Source organism: Dendropsophus ebraccatus, chromosome 3, assembly GCF_027789765.1.
Source record: "Dendropsophus ebraccatus isolate aDenEbr1 chromosome 3, aDenEbr1.pat, whole genome shotgun sequence".
Lineage (NCBI taxonomy): Eukaryota > Metazoa > Chordata > Amphibia > Anura > Hylidae > Dendropsophus > Dendropsophus ebraccatus.
Genome location: NC_091456.1, coordinates 35,077,547 through 35,094,943, shown reverse-complemented (window position 1 = coordinate 35,094,943; position 17,397 = coordinate 35,077,547). Strand labels below are relative to the sequence as shown.

General features: G+C 43.6%; 1 protein-coding gene across 2 annotated transcripts in view; it reads right to left on the bottom strand.

The window, feature by feature from the left end:
• Positions 1 to 17,095, bottom strand: part of SART3 (spliceosome associated factor 3, U4/U6 recycling protein) — a 30,063-nt gene extending 12,968 nt beyond the window's left edge. The window contains exons 1-16 of one of the 2 annotated variants that reach the window (XM_069961404.1): positions 16,315 to 17,095; positions 13,616 to 13,742; positions 12,333 to 12,437; positions 12,030 to 12,214; positions 11,808 to 11,913; positions 10,362 to 10,486; positions 9,876 to 10,031; positions 9,618 to 9,756; positions 8,607 to 8,714; positions 7,939 to 8,016; positions 7,125 to 7,183; positions 4,927 to 5,036; positions 4,499 to 4,611; positions 4,319 to 4,395; positions 2,415 to 2,583; positions 1,016 to 1,461 (exon numbers count right to left, since the gene is read on the bottom strand). In XM_069961404.1, the coding sequence (XP_069817505.1) occupies positions 1,016 to 1,461; positions 2,415 to 2,583; positions 4,319 to 4,395; positions 4,499 to 4,611; positions 4,927 to 5,036; positions 7,125 to 7,183; positions 7,939 to 8,016; positions 8,607 to 8,714; positions 9,618 to 9,756; positions 9,876 to 10,031; positions 10,362 to 10,486; positions 11,808 to 11,913; positions 12,030 to 12,214; positions 12,333 to 12,437; positions 13,616 to 13,742; positions 16,315 to 16,506 (2,295 nt within the window). In that variant the 5' untranslated portion in view covers positions 16,507 to 17,095. Of the gene's footprint in view, positions 1 to 1,015; positions 1,465 to 2,414; positions 2,584 to 4,318; positions 4,396 to 4,498; positions 4,612 to 4,926; positions 5,037 to 7,124; positions 7,184 to 7,938; positions 8,017 to 8,606; positions 8,715 to 9,617; positions 9,757 to 9,875; positions 10,032 to 10,361; positions 10,487 to 11,807; positions 11,914 to 12,029; positions 12,215 to 12,332; positions 12,438 to 13,615; positions 13,743 to 16,314 lie in introns of both variants that reach the window. The other variant, XM_069961403.1, reaches the window with a different exon arrangement.
• Positions 17,096 to 17,397: the final 302 nt, after the last annotated feature.

Sequence of the window (17,397 nt, the reverse complement as noted above, 5' to 3'; positions counted from 1 at the left end):
GTCAGCACTACGTATTCAACTTCCTGCAGGAAGTGGTGAATTCTCGCCTGTCTGACACAGTTCTCTCTGCTGCCACCTCTGTCCATGTCAGGAACTGCCCAGAGCAGTAGCAAATCCCCATAGAAAACCTTTCCTGCTCTCCAGACTGGAAAGAATACACAACTTGCCACAAGACATACAGCAACTGATAATTTTTTGGTGAACTACCCCTTCAGGCCAGTATTACACAGCCCAGCATTTTCCTGTAAGCGAGCGCTGATCTTCTAGATGGGCACTTGCTTACCAAGCCCATACATAAATCACAATCGTGCACGAGGGCTGAATGAATATATCTATCTATATCATTAGCGATGTCCGTGCAGTCCTTGCTTTAAACGTGAAAAACAAAAGTTTATATTTACCTATTCTCTCCTGCTGTCCTGCAGCATTTAATTGTGTTTCCTAATTACTGCGGACGCTTCTGTCCCCATCTCTTCAGTGACAGGCTGCTCAGCTAATCACTGGCTGAGATGAGATAGTGCCGCAGCCAGTGATTGGCTAAGCAGCCCGTCTCTGAAGAGATGGGGACAGAAGCGTCAGCAGTGTACACAGGAGAAAGGCTGCAGGACAATGGGGCAGAATAGTAAAGTATTAATGTTATTATTTTTACCTTGTCATCAGCTGTCGGACTATACATGTTTTTATTACATGGTTCGATAATCTGCTGAATCGGCCTCATAGGGCCCTAAGGCAATAACTGGCCATCCTGGTAACCTGCATTGGATAGTGACTGGCTGAGTTGCCATTTCTTTTCTATGCGGCATTGTACAAAGGTGAGGAGCACTGGAATGCTTATCTTCTCACCAGTTAGGTTCTGGGACCAGTGTGTGACACTGGGACCTGACAGGATATCTTTAAACAAGTCTGGGCCCTTTAAAAAAAAAAAAAAAAAAAAATCTACAGATGGGCAACCCCATAAAAATTTTCTCGCTCCTACACGTTACATATTAAAATTCAGACTTTCTAACAAACTGACCTTAAAATCTGGGTTCTTGTTCTTGTCCACACAAGGAGAAACAAACATAGGTCTGCCATTCACTTCATGACGGTCCATTTTCAGTGCATCAATAGCGCATTTCTCGTCTGCAAATTCAACATAGCAGTATCCACGGAAGGTCCCCTTGTTGGTGTAGACAACTCGGACTTGAGAGATCTCCCCACAGCTAGAGAAAACTTTTCTAAGTTGTTTCTCTGGATCAGGCAAGTTGAAGGGCAAGTTGCTCACAAATACAGTTATGTTGTCCTTGTCAGGGTTATGATGGATCCTGGGCTGTTCCTTTGTGGCAGCAGGAGCTTTCTGTTTGGATTCAGCCTTGCCTGCGAAGGTGGTGCTCCTGCCAAAAAGGCCTATTGCGGTATCCATCTCCTCTGCCTCATTGTCTTCAGGCTGCTCCTCTCCTCTGTGCTTCTTACTGGGTTGTTCTGCTGCAGGGAACAAATAAGATCTATGTATATCAGCTACACACGGTCACAGATTTATGTATACTGCTATTGTCTATATATACCGCCAATATACTTTTTGCATCAGATGTTTATGCGTTTTTTATTTTTATATCTCTGCCTGTTGCCATTGCTTCATAACCATCATTCCTTCCCTGCAGAGGATGCAAATCTGTCCTGGTCGTGTGATGTTCACAGCTTTTAAGAAGAGCTTTGATGGCTGTACATACAAGCGTGCACCTGAGCAAGCATCACAAAACCAAAACAGAATTTCATCCCCGGAAAGTTCCAATTCAAATGACTGAGCCGTGAGCGCACCTCAGCTCATTGCTCAAAGAATTGACATGTTAACATATTACACTGAGGCAGGCTGGGGCTCAGCTCAAAATTTCCGCCTGTTTTCTTCAGTGCAATCGTACCCTAAGAAAGCAATTATAACCCCTTCACGAGAGCCATACGCCTCAATACGTGTTCCAACAGCTGATGCCCTGTGCAATTGGAATGTATATAGGTCTATGGCTGTCGTGAAGTGGTTATAATTGCTTTCTTTGTCTAGAATAGAGGTCCCTCAACCCCCATCCAGCCTGGCTGTTAGTGAAACCAATCAGGACTCCCGCAGTCACACCGATACCCTTGACAACGCAATATAGCAATGGTGGCGTTTAAGGGACTAATGGCAGACGCCAGCGTGTTCGTCATTCTACAAGCTGTCTCCCTTATGTCAGCGCTGCACACATTAAAGCCCCACTCTACGCCACGATTGCTATACTGTGTTGTCAAGGGTATCAGTGTGACTGCGAGAGTCCTGACCAGCTTCACTGACAGCCAGGCTGGATGGAGGTAGAGGGACCTCTATTCTGGACATTTATATCTTACATACTGTAGATATGCAGTAAGTGTCCAATATTTTATTTTAGGAAATTTGAAAAACTCACCCGTTTCCTCACCCCACTCTTCGTCATCATCTTCCTCATCTTCTGCTTTGCGTTTATCCCCAGGTTTGGCTTTTTTGGGCTTCTTTGCTTTCTTCTCAGCTCGAGTTTTTTTCCTCTGCTCAGCTTTTTCCTCCTCCTGCCTAGCCAGAAAGGCTTGCTTCTCGGCTGCCTGAAAACAAAGGTAGAATATGACAAGTTATTAAAGTGTAAGTGTTGATTCACGGCCATAGTTACAGCTGGTTCAACCCTAGGCACTCCGACAGAGTACACCCCATTAGGGTGTTTCCAAGGGTCAGAAATTTTCATGCAGATCTTTCATAAATATGCAGGGAAAGTTTTTTTTTTTTACTTTAAAGATTTTATTATTTCCATATATAATTCCATATAATAATTTCCTCTTTACATCAAATACAAAAAATTCCCCCACCTTCTCCTTCCTAACCAAGGATTACATTTTTGCTCTGGTAACCCAAACCATCTAAATTACAACACATTTTATAACATTGCCCTCCTGTGTGGTTAATCCCGCAGGGCGCCCAACCTATGATCTAATCTTATATTCCTTAATTCCTTTATTTCCACCCTCCTCCACCCCCCTCTACAGATCACCTATTTTATCCATCATGCATTCAGGCAGCGACGCAGCGCTATCCACACCACCCCGAGGGCCAAGGCGGGAAAGCTACATAAGTTTCTTTTGGTGCGGATCTCACCCCTGTATGTAGAAAGTTTTTTCTTTAACCCATCAAAATGCTGCCCCCCTTGCAAAGTCTGTGTCTCTCCATGCACCTCATCAGCTCCCTCTTTCACTCTCTCTAGACTTCTATGGTCAGTGTAACCAGATATCAGTAAAGCTGAAAACCTGTGTTCATACTGCTAAAGACAGATTTCCCTTAGTGATTAGTAGATGGGGGGGGGGGGGACCAGTCTTGTAAGTGAAGAAGGAAGTATTTTCTCTAAGCAGATATATTAAAGTGGTTGGCCACTTTATAGTAAAATAGTTTTGTCTGTACATGTGAGTGTACTTATTGTATATACTGACAGCAGCTTCCTGTGTACCTCCTCCAGGCTGTGCTGTCCTGCTTTGTGGTGAGTCTGTCCATAAGATGGCCGACATGGAGGAGCATGTGACCATGCCCTGCCCCTAGTGTCCTCCATAGGCATATACAGGCTCAGTGTTTGACACTGGGGGGGGGGGGGCATGGTCACATGCTCCTCCGTGTCGGCTATCTTATGAAAAGACTAACCACAGAGGAGGACACAGCCTGGAGGGGGGGGGGGGGGGGTCTGATTTTAGCTCTATAAAAGGTACACAGGGAGCTGCTGTCAATAAGCGCAGTGAGTGCACTTACTAATACTGTACACTGAACAGTTTTACTATAAAGTGGCCAACCCCTTTAACATTTTTTATTTTTGCTTGTACTTTATGACTATATAACAATTAGTGTTGAGCGAGCGTGCTCGGGATGCTGCTTAAATATTAAATACTACTGTCAGTGCAGTAGTGCTAATGTTAAAACAGTTTTGGAGCTCCCACCATCATCATTCATTATAATGCCGAGAGCTCCGAAACTGTTTAAATTCTAATTGTATGTTACCACAATACACATTAGAACCCCGTCTATATGCCATCAATTCACAGCATACCACCGAATTTCTAATGAGTCTTGCAGTAACATATACAAATATACAACAATTTTAATGATAAAATGCAATATGTAAACCAGGCACCCTCTGCTTTACTGAGCAAGGGGCACCTGGTTAAATGCTCGAGTCTCCTATTGATTTCAATGGGGTTCATTACTTGAGTCGAGCACTCAAGCATTTTAGTGCCCACTCAACACTAACAACAACATTATTATATTACTGCTGTTTTACAATTAATTTACAGTTATCACTGGTACCTTTGCACGCTGTTCATTAACTCTTGATAGTCTTGTTTCGGTTTTTAGAACAGCTGCATCCCAGTCCTCCAAACTCCCTGATAGAATAATAATAAAGTAGATAATCAAAATGTTATTGTGGAATATAAAGAAAAATCCTAAAAAAATAAAATCACATCTCTAATTTACCAAGCTACCCACCTTCTGTTCTCTCCAGTGTGAGTAATACATCGCACACATGCTCAGGATAATCCACAGTGCACTGCACAGCACGATGTAAGGCCTTCCTACAGTGCTGGGTATCACCATGAGCTCTGTAGAAAAGGATGAAACAAATAAGTAAATTGGGGGGATTTATCAATTTACTACTTTTCCTGTGTTTTGCAAACAATTTTAAAGCACTGTGCAAATACTTGACTTTTTTCTCTGGTAAAAACATTGATACCCCCCCCCCATTGACTATACTAGGTATTACCAGATCTATAGGATGGAGCACACATCTACACTGCAAATTAGAATAGCCAAGAGTTCCTTTTCTTTGCAAAGTATAATGGCGGTTTTGGATATTAGATGCTCAAACATTACTGGGTGGAGAAAATCATAGACTAGTTCATTCACACAGTTCTTACCTTTCTAGGTTGTAATACTCCAGCCACATATTGGCAAACTTGGAATTGCCTTTGGTCATGATGCTATCCCAGAGCTCTCTAGCTTTCTGCATGTTGTTGCAATGCCGAGCCTGGGATTGGGATTAAAGTAAAAAAAAAAAGTTAATTTTTTTATTTTTGCAAAACTGTTTTACAAAGCCCCCCACCCTCCCGAGATGTCTCCTACCAACAAGCAACCTCTCAAACATGTGCAAGGAATACATAATAAAGTTCTGGGAGTATATCTGGCATCACAAGTGCAGAATGGTGGTCAAAAGAAAGGAAAAGGAGTCAACAATCGTCATAGTGTTGGAATTTATACGATAATCGTTTCGTGTAAATGCAGACAACCATCAAATAATCAACGAGAAATCATTTGTTTGGCGCTGACACCGAAATCATTGTTAATCGTTCGCTATAATTCTACATGTGTTTGAAAATTGTTCATTAAGCGTTCAGTGTAATTCCACATTGTTCCTTCATTTGGTGGGATCAGTTTGAGTAAATGATTTAGGACAAGGGGCACCTGACTGAAGTCCTACTGGACTGGGCAGGAAAGACACGTCACTACTGTTAAAGGCCCCATTGCACTAAACGAGGCCGTTTTTCGCCTTGTGTAATAAAAGGCAACGATCAGCCGACATGAACGATGTCGGCTAATCGTTGCAGCCGTTTGTCTTTCAACATGTTGAAAGACAAATGACTAATATAGCAACGATATGCTGCCGCCGCTCTGTGGAGTAGGAGCGGCGGCAGCAAATCGCTGCTATGGGCTGCCTGGAAGATCTAGCAATCACCCAGGCAGCCCCCCCTGTACTCACCGGCTTGCTGCCACTGCGTGCAATAGTGGCAGTCAGGGCTCGTTTGCTCCTCTCAGTCACCCCGTTGGGCTTTAGTTTAGGGATATACCGTATTTTCCGGCATGTAAGACGACTTAGAAAAAAATCTTCTTAGAAGACGGGGGTCGTTTTATACGCCGTGTATGGTCCCCCCATAAGGTGGGGGGGGCTCAAAAATGGCTGCATCCCCACAGTATGGGGCGACTAAAAAATACAAACATTTTACTCACCTAGACCTGTTCCTGGCCCAGGCAGTGTGACGTACACTACCTGCGCCGGAGACGGAGGTAGTGTTCTCCGATGAGACGCTCGGCTGCCCGGGAGAGGTTCGGCGATCTCCGTCTCTGGTAGTGTATGTCACACTGCCTGTGCCGGGAACGGTAGGGGAGGTGCGCAGATGCCGGCAACGGGCCCCAGGTGAGTTAAATGTTTGGGTTTTTTCAAATTTAGCTGCAGTTAACCCCTGCCTGACCGCAGCAGAGGTTAACATTTTCCTGCGTATAAGGCGAACCCCTGACAATCTTCTTAAAAGTCAGGGGTCGTCTTAAACGCCGGAAAATACGGTATTCTAAAATATATGCCTAGGCATTTTACAATATTCTGAAATTAAATGCAAAACTATTTACAGTTTACAATGCCCTTGGGTTAGGAAAAGCCTAACATACCAAAGGTTCCTGTAAATATGGGGGACCAGCTCTGCATCATGTAATACAAGGAGTATAGGAATAAAGAGTAAGCTAAAGACAAGCTGAAGAGAAAAATAGTTGACAGCAAATGGAATTGATGTGAAATCAGTGGTCAGGTATATATATCATCCATCCATCCATCCATCGTCTCTGGATGGGATTCCAACTGTGTAGGCACCTAATACCTTACTGCATCTTTTGGCTGCGTTCACACTACGTATATTTCAGTCAGTATTGCAACCAAAACCAGGAGTGGATTAAAAACACAGAAAGGATCTGTTCACACAATGTTGAAATTGAGTGGATGGCCGCCATATAACGGTAAATAACTGCCATTATTTCAATATAACAGCCGTTGTTTTAAAATAACAGCAAATATTTGCCATTAAATGGCGGCCATCCACTCAATTACAACATTGCGTGAACAGAGCCTTTCTGTGTTTTTAATCCACTCCTGGTTTTGGTTGCAATACTGACTGAAATATACATATACTGAATGAAATATACGTAGTGTGAACGCAGCCTTTAAATGCATAGATACAGATGCCTGTGCATGTGGAATCACAGCCAGAGACAGCAGAGAAACTGCATCTCCAGCCACCACTCTGATGCAAGGTTACAATAGATAGTACCATATGGCTATGGAAAATCTTACCTCTATTCTGGCCCAATTCTGCATTATGCTACAAGAAGGATCTCCACTTTCACTAAACCCTGTAAAGATTACAGGAACATTTAACAACAGGCAGTTGTGATATACCTTATGTAGAAGGAAAGCAGTACTATACACTATATATGAATATGAAGCCTAAGATTACTTAGAAAAGATGTGTTGAGCATTTGTCATCATATATCGTGGAGGAAGGGAATTACAGAAGTATATATTTTTGCAGCCCCTTATCACTACCCTTGGCTCCATGTACATTGCCATTTAATGGAGGCCATGTTAATGGAACTACTGTATGATTTAGCCAAACTATCATCCCCAAATGCAAAATGTGTTCTTGTTGGGTTTTAGTCATTTAAAGGGGTTTTTCTTGGCAAAATATACTGATGAGCCGTCAGCTGTTTGGCACAGTGAACAGAGTTTGTCTCCCTTCATTGTGTAGCGGGGGCGACCTGTAACTGCAGCTCAGCTCCTATTCGCCACCACTACACAATGAAGGGAGATAAATTCTGCCGATTCGTTACCATCATGTGTAAAGCTTATCAGTACATCTGGCCCAGAAAACCCCTTTAAGTCAGCCTGCCACTTCATCAATTACTGTAGAAACCCCAAAAAAGGTTCTCGTAATGTGAACGGAAACTAATATAGCAAATGAATTGCGCAAAAAACTGGACAGAAGTTGATATCTAATGTATAGACTGTTCATTCTATAAATTGTAAAAAAATATGATCCTGTAGTAAATTGGACAAAAATCCCAATTATTACAAGAAGCTAGCACCAAACAGTACAACAAATCCTTACGTTCTTCCACTTCCTGCTTCAGGTAGTCTAGTGCACGGACAAATGCAGCTCTAAGCTCTTCGTGTTCTTTACTGGAATCTGAAAAGTAAAGTCATCAGATAACAAGATGTATACAACTTACAAACTACAAAACTCACTTAGTTCTTTAAAATAACCTACATTGGTTAGACGAATCTAACATGCTGATAGTTCCCTAGTGAGCACAGGGCACGGGGGATGAAGGTACGTAGGGGCGGTAGCCAAGCCCTTAGTGCTCCTAATGGCTTACTTGGCACAACTAAAAGCGCAGGAACGGTACTGAGGATAAAGACAAGAGACATGCCTACATCCTCAGCGCCACGTGTCCATTCGGAAGCTATAGGCAGGTTAGATTTGTCTCTCCTGCAGATAGTTGCCCTTTCAAAACCTAATGGATACATAACAGATGCAATGCATTCCCATTTTAATTCTAATCTATAGTCATAGAACATACAGCGTACACATCCACAAAAGTCAGAGCACTTCTTGGCAAATTCAAGGTATCATAGATCAACCTCCAACCATACAGGAGCATTACAGAGTACCCATAAGGAATAGAATAGGCCATGGTTGACAGAAGAAAATAAATATAAAAGAAATTCCATGTTGAGGCTCATCTGCTGTAAGAAACAGATCAAACACTTCGTTACCTTTTGTGAAGTCCACTCTTCGTCTGAGATAGTCCAAATATGACTGCCAAATCTCTACATAGTCTGTGGCTTGAATGAATCCGGCATTTAGGGCCTTCTCAAATGTTTCTACATGTAAAAACACAGAAAACATTAGTAACAAATTAAACAGAACAGAGCAATACTAAAACAGCCTGCCAAACAGTCTATGTACGAGACCTAAACACCCATCAAGGTAGGGAGAATACATTACACTGAACAGAAGAGATATCGGCAATAAACATGACTGGTTCCCTATGCGTCTATATAATAAATAACAGACCATGTTCTGGTGTTAGTTAGTCCCATCTTATTGGGAGACACCTTATTACTTGGCTGAAGCACTGGTTTAACATTGTGGCTCCTTCATTTTCAGGAATCTGACAGTACACCTTGCAGGATAACATTATGTCATATTTGGATTGTTACAGATGTGGCAATACCAGTTATATCTGTATGATTTTATTTTTCATTTTTGGGCCCAAAATACGATTACTTGCATAATAAACTGAAATACTTCTGTTGTGCCAGTCAGTGTTATCCAACAAAAGAACTCTGATGGCAGACCTGGGGGGCCTTTATTAGGCATTCGACCCCCATAACAACCCATTAGTGTCATTCAATCATCACCCCGATCCTGCAAAGCAGTTATAAGGAGAGGAGAGGAAGACTGGGTGACTGATCTCTCCAATTTATTAGACTCTACAGTCACTTCTAACTGTGGCACCAAGGGTTAAATTCCCTGGATCAGCTTTGATCCCTGTTGCTGCAGCAGAGAGTCAGCTGTAATAGAACAACAGGCACCTACTGTTAATAGTGTCCAGCTTCAGAGCCGACCTTATACACTCTCTGTGCCATCAGCCAGAAGAGTAAGGCACATGGCACCGAGGGGCCAAATTACTCCCTAATACAGAGAAGCCTTTTCTGCATTCACTTTAATGCTGCAGCTCTGCCCCCACTTGCTGCTTTAGTGCAAACACAGTTCAGACTTACCAGTTATGGTGCTGTGGTCAACACAATGTCGCTCTAAGGCAAGAATATAACTCTTCCACAAGCCTACTGTCCATGGGCAATTTCTGACAGCTCGATCATGTGCACCAAGCACAAGCTCCTTCATTTTCAGCTGCCGGTCCTAAGGGAAAACAGTTTTCAACAAAGTGTTATTCAGTTAATTTAAGTTCAACTATGAAACCAATATTACACTAATCAAATCATCCATAACAGCCACTGCCTTTGCAATCAGGTACTCACAAGATACTTTGTATATCTGGCCCAAAGATCCGGCACCAAGCAGTTGTCAGCTAAGGCACGCTCGAAAATAAGCTGGATACGGGCAGGGTCTCCTTCTTTAACTTCAAAGTTAATGTAGGACTGATATTCTGCGAGCTTCGGTGTTTCGGCAGCCAGCTAATGGATATAGAACGCAGAAAGTTATAGCACGGTCACAATAAAGTAAAACTCTTGGTGGGTCTCCATGGGTGTTCAGACCCTGACTGATAAGGAAAGAGAGTTAGAAGTGGTGCACACCGCTCCCCACTTGTCACTCTGACTAGTAGAGGTCTGAACACTTTGGACCCTGACTGATAAAAACTTTTGACATATCAAAAGTTTTTTTTGTGATACACTTTCAGGCCTGGAACATATAACACAAAAGAAATCCTGATATTAAAAGTGGTGTGCAGTACTACCGACTGCAAACTATTATTATTCTCCTGTGATATGTTATAAAGCGCTCACCAGTGCCTCCTCATACGGCTTGTACTTCTCCATTTGTTGTACTGCCTTCTTATAGTTCTGATTGACAGTTTCTGAAATGGGTTCTTCTGACCATTCTTCATACTCTGCATAGGTCGATGCCATATCTACCGAGCATAAAGTATAACCCAGATTGTAAGCACTTTATACTGTTACTGATAGTTACTATTTGTTACTATTGAGTGTGCACTTTTGGAAAGAGTAAATGCCCATTTTATTAATATCTACAATACCGTATTTTCCAGCATATAAGATGGCTGGATGTATAAGATGACTCCCAACTTTTCCAGTTTGGGATATACTCGCCTTATAAGACTACCCCTCTTCCAACACACACCAAATAAATATTAATAAAAAACATCAGACAACAGTAAGATCTGAGAGGCAGAGAAGGAGGTACAGTAATAGTGATAGGATACAATTACATTATATAAAAAATTTTCTAATGCAGGATAACACCTTTTAGGAATTTGCTTATCTAATGATTTTATACAGTTGGCTTCAGGTTTCCTGACTTAAAGGGGTACTCCGGGCCAGGTGTATAATCAGTCACGTCTCAAGCTGCAGCTCTGACCAGGAAGCGGCCACGGGACAGGAGAACAGGGCGGTGCAATCTGGGAGCCAGCGCTGGAACCGGGGAGGTAAGTGACCGGAGCCTTCTATTTCCACACCCTCCCAAGCCGTAAACGGATTATACACCTGGCCCGGAGTACCCCTTTAAAGGGGTTTGCCGCAGGATAGGGGACAAGTATAAAATTGCTGAGGGGTCCTACCTCCGTGTCCCCCAGAGATCTCTAGATGGGCACCCAGCTCCTTTGTTAAGAAGGGAGACACAGGTCGGTGCGTGACCCGCAGCTCTACTCATTCTCTACAGCCATCAGCCTCTGGGGGCACCTAGGTTGGACCCCTCAGGATCTCATACTTGTCCCATATTGTGTGGACAAGGGGGCAAGTAAATTTAAAATCAGGAAAACCCCTTTACATTATTTATATTTAATAACAAATATACAAAATGAAAAATATAATTACCATTTTAAGAAAAAGAAAAATAAGATTTTTTTATATCACTTTGCCGCCTCAGGTGCCCATAATTTGCCAACATTTATCAGGGTGTAAAGTAAAAACTGCTGTAAACTCTCTATAGTAAAAAAAAATAAAAAATCACAGAACAGCTTTCTTTTACCAGGCACTGGGTTAAAGGTGTTATCCAGCATTAGAAAAACATGGATACTTTCTTCCACAGACAGCCCCACCCTTGTCTCCAGTTTAGGTGTGGTTTGCAAGTAAGTTCCAATCACTTCAATCCAAAACCTGCACCCAAACTGGAGACAAGAGTCAGGCTGTCCCTAAAAGAAAGTGGCCATGTTTTTCTAACGCTGGATAATCCCTTTAATATTAGGTATTCCAACAAAAAAAAAAAAAACTTACCTAGAAGGGGTACACCTAGCTGGCGTCTAAAAAGAATGTGGATCCTCTCAAGTTGGGTATTTAGCATTTGCTGCTGTTCTGCTGAAGGAATGGTACCAGGCAAAGGCTAATACACGAGAAGTAAAAGAAGACATAATTTAATTTACTTAACATAACATTAATAAGGTACATAACGCTCTCTAAAGCAGAACTAGATACTCTGTACGTTTAGGGAAAGATTACCTGTATAGTTCCTAGTATTGCATTCTCAAATTCCCTGTAGGCATCCCAAATGGTTGATCCTTTGGTCATATGAAGTCCAACAGCTGTTAACGCTCTCTCAAAGATAGCGCGAACCTTGGCAATGCCACCCTCTTCCCCCATCCCTCCTATTGAATACTGTGCATACTCTAACCAAATTTCTGGGCCTAAAAAATAAATAAATAAATCTGTGAAAACATTCATTCTTGCTTTACATCGGTATAATATCCAGCTTTGACATAGTCAGCACAGTGGATGGAGGTGTATAGAGGTAGCTGCACTTACAGATATAATCTTTGACAGCTTTCTCAAACAGCTCATAAACGGCTTCCCGGGTGGAATCACTTTCAGCAATTTTCATCTCATCCTTTAGCCAGTCCAACCATATCTCTGTGGGGGAAAGAACAAAGAACAATGTGATAAGGGTATCAGTATAAGAATGCTTACTGGTTTATAGAAAATATTTGTAACTATATCCACTTTCTCGTATTATGGGGGTATCTGAACCCCGTCCATACGCTCTAAAAGCAGCCCCTATTCTAGTGTATCTTACTGTAACAGCTACAAAGGAACGTGTTCATGGATGTGGCTCCCAGAGCAGTAACAGGTGAGCACTTGGGGTCAGAGAAGCCAGGCACACGGCAAGCAAATGATCTCGCTTACTGAGTCTATTATTATATATATATATAGATATAGATATAGATATAGATATAGATATAGATATAGATATAGAGAGAGAGAGAGAGAGATTATATATATATATATATATATATATATATATATATATATATATATATATATATATATATATATAAAAATAATATTAGGAAACCGCAGCACTACGAGTAAAGTAAAAAAAATACGGTGTTTATTGCACCCAAAACTTGCAACATTTTGCTCCCTCACTAAGAGCTTTTTCAAGCAGTGTTTTCAAGCTTGAAAAAGCTCTCAGTGAGGGAGCGAAACGTTGCAAGTTTTAGGTGGAATAAACACCGTATTTTTTTGGCTTTACTCGGAGTGCTGCGGTTTTCTACTTTTATATACTCCAAGCACTGTTGGTCCCTTGTGCTGACCGCCTGGCACCCATATGCATTATACATTTGAGGAGTGCTGCAGGACTTTCTTTTCTTGTTCTATCTATCTAAATATATCTATCATCAGTGATGTCCATGCAGCCCTTGCTGCGTATATACAAGGATTAATAAAGTAATACTTACCTGTCTGCACTCCCCAATGTCCTCCTGGCTTCTCAGGATGTCACATCAGAGACAGCCTCAGAAGCTTCAGCGGCAGCTGTGGTGAGCAGGGAGAAGCCAAGACGACACAGGGGAGTGTAGACATGTAAATATAAATTTCTATATACTGTTTTATCGACCACCAACCACGCACCTCCTACTACACAAAGCGATGCGCTAACCACCAAGAAGCATCAATGACCCTTGGGTACCAACCTGCCCAAAACCAACCAACCGGGATAAGCGCTTGGCTAAGAGTCAAAAGTATTTGTAATCGGCAGTGGCTTTAAACTGCTGAAACCAATGTATTTCTATTTCAGACATGACATGTACCTTCAGTCAACGGGAAAAGTTCGCTCATCTTTTGGCGAGCACGTCTTAGTCTATCCAGCTCTCCTTCTTGCCTCAAGAGTTTGATGAGATCCACATGGCAGTTGTAGTCAAAGGCATTTATAGAGAGCTGAAAAGGAAGAAACATTAGATGAATGTCAATATGAAGAAACGCTGCAACACTGAAGGATAATATGAAATCAGTACACGGGACATACGGTCATTCAGATAAAGGTCTGACACGTTGCACAAACCCTTTTCCAATCATTAGATACAGTCGGGAAAAGCACATAACAGAAGTGCTCAAGCTGACAGACTCCATAGAATAATAATGAAGAATGTCTCCTGCAGTCAGAGTGAGTACTGAGCCACGGAGTGAAGCACACAGCCGATCGCTTCTCCCAGTTATTTCTAACGATTGCAGGGCGTTTTTGCACCCAACCGATGTAAACTTTTGACATGTCTGTGCAACATATAAAAATTTCATTGAAATGACAGTAACCCTTTAACTACTGTTTGTACTGTTTGAACCAACATTACCCACATCATGTTTTTTTAATGGATATACAGTGAACTCTCTTTATCTACATCACATGTACAATCTTTGCACTTATGTTCGTTATTTGCTGGTGTAGGGTTATACATTGTTCCTGACTGAAAAAGTTTCATGACCCTAACAGCTGCTACACTGACACTAAAAGCTAGATTTCACCTATAATCTTATACGGACATCTATAAGAGGACACAAAGATTAGACAGAAAGGCCTATTAACTCTTCAATACTATCTTTTCCTATCTGTAATCATGCAGCTGCCCGCCATTAACCCCTTAAATGCTGCAATCTATAGCAATTGTAGCATTTAAGGGCATCAGTGACACAATAACTACCTGCCACTGGCTGCAGGGGTCCCGGTCACTTTCCCTGACAGGCGGATCAGCGTTCTTCTCATAAAGTCTGCCCTCAGGCAGACTATCTGCAGAGCCCCAATAATACTGATCAATGCTATGCAATTGCATAGCATTGATCAGTATATAGGGACTGATTTTAAAAAAAAACCTGCAGTTGGATTTTCTATCCTTGGGCTGGTGGGGGTCCCTGCAGTTGGATATTCTATCCTAGGCCTGATGGGGGTCCCTGCAGTTGGCTCTTCTATCCTTGGGCTGGTGGGGGTCCCTGCAGTTGGCTCTTCTATCCTTGGGCTGGTGGGGGTCCCCGCAGTGTGCTATTCTATCCTTGGGCTGGTGGGGGACCCTGCAGTTGAACCTTCTATCCTTGGGCTGGTGGGGGTCCCCGCAGTGTGCTATTATATCCTTGGGCTGGTGGGGGACCCTGCAGTTGGACCTTCTATCCTTGGGCTGGTGGGGGTTCCAGCAGTTGGATCTTCTATCCTTGGGCTGGTGGGGATCCCTGCAGTTGGCTCTTCTATCCTTGGGCTGGTGGGGGTCCCTGCAGTTGGATCTTCTATCCTTGGGCTGGTGGGGATCCCTGCAGTTGGATCTTCTATCCTTGGACTTCCGGGGGTTCCAGCAGTTGGATCTCCTATCCTTGGGCTGGTGGGGGTCCCTGCAGTTGACTCTTCTATCCTTGGGCTGGTGGGGGTCCCTTCAGTTGACTCTTCACTCTCTGAGCTGATGGGGGTGCCTGCAGTCAGCTTGTTTCTCCTTGGGCGGGTTGGGGTCCCTGCAGTTGGCTCTTCTATCCTAGGCCTAATGGGGGTCCCTGCTGTTGGCTCTTTGAGCTGATGGGGGTCCGTGCAGTTGTATCCTTACTAATTAACAAGTGATGAAGTGTTTTTCATCACAGCTGTATACCTGTTCTTATACAGCAGGATGTCTGGTGTGCTGAAGCTTCTGCACAGCCCCTGATGGGTCTTCCTTACATTACTAGTGCCTGTACTCGGCAGAGTGTGCCAGAAGAGAAGCCACTATGGAGCAACTGCCCTATATACCAGCTATACAGAGAGCAGTGCCAGGAGGGAAGTCACTATGGAGCAGCTGCCCTATATACCAGCTATACAGAGAGCAGTGCCAGGAGGGAAGTCACTATGGAGCAGATGCCCTATATACTGTCCTATATACTACATATACTGCCCTATATACCAGCTATACAGAGAGCAGTGCCAGGAGGGAAGTTACTATGGAGCAGCTGCCCTATATGCCAGCTATACAGAGAGCAGTGCCAGGAGGGAAGTTACTATGGAGCAGCTGTCCTATATACTACGTATACTGCCCTATATACCAGCTATACAGAGAGCAGTGCCAGGAGGGAAGTTACTATGGACCAGCTGTCCTATATACTACGTATACTGCCCTATATACCAGCTATACAGAGAGCAGTGCCAGGAGGGAAGTCACTATGGAGCAGCTGCCCTATATACCAGCTATACAGAGAGCAGTGCCAGGAGGGAAGTCACTATGGAGCAGCTGCCCTATATACTGTCCTATATACTACGTATACTGCCCTATATACCAGCTATACAGAGAGCAGTGCCAGGGGATGTTACTATGGACAGCAGCCCCTCTTACTGCCTGCACACTGTATACAGTGTAGTGAGATAGATAGTATATAGACAGTATATAGGTTCTTCCTCTGGATCACCACACTACACTTCCTGTGTGCCCACATGCAGCTCCTACCCCCTGGCACAGGGCAGGGACACCCCTCCCTCAGTATGCAGGACCCCCCAGTCCCCAGCCATCACCTGCTCCTCCAGCCTCTGGATTTCTGCTTCATTCTCCTTCTCGTCCTCCTCATCTGACGAGGACTGTCCTGTTCCCTCAGACGAGCCCTCCCCGCGCTCCTCTTCCTCGGACTCCATCTCCTCCTCTCCCCCCTCCTCAGCACCGAGCCCCGGGGTCTCCCTCTCCTTCTGTCCGTGCTCAGCAGCCGCCATCGTGCTCTTTGCTGCGAATTCACAACGTTGTTGGGCGGGCAGGTGTCCCTGGCGACTCCTGTCTATAGCAATGCTGCCAGACACCAGGACTAAACACACATCCACCGCAGACACATCCCTTGTATGCTACAGAGGGCGGCAATAGACTCTGTCCGTGTATTCTACATACTATACTATCTACCGAGAGGTGTACAGTGCACGCAGGCGCGCAGGACAGCCGTGTCTCCAGGGAGACGGAGGACCAGGCGTTCTCGGGGTCCTCTTTAGGACCGCCCCTATACCGTGCGCTCTACGTTGTGCTCCGTGTCGGCCATATTGGTTGTGGCAGTGTGCACAGCGCTGTGAGTAAGAAAAGAGAGATGGGAAGTCCGTCCCTTCCCCAATGTTCTGCTATGTGCTGGTACAGACATAGATATATACGGTACAGGCATAGATATATACGGTACAGGCATAGATATATATGACTTAGGGCCCTTTTACACAGAAAGATTATCTGACAGATTATCTGCCAAAGATTTGAAGCCAAAGCCAGGAATGGATTTGAAAAGAGGAGAAATCTCAGGCTTTCCTGTATCACCTGATCTCTGTTTATAGTCTGTTTCTGGTTTTGGCTTCAAATCTTTGGCAGATAATCTTTCTGTGTAAAAGGGCCCTTATAGAGACGTAGTCAGCTAGCAGGAAGAGGAAGCAAGGAGACTGGTGTGCTGCATGGGAAAGGGGTGTGGAGCTCACCTGGACTTAGCTTTAGGCTGGGTTCACACCTAGTATTTGGTTAGTATTCCTACTAAAACCAGGAACTGACACAGAGAAATTAGAGAGGGAAGAGTAGGACTAGAGATGAGGGAATTTACAGTTCGAAGCGAATCAGCAATCTGCTTATTAGCCGGCTGC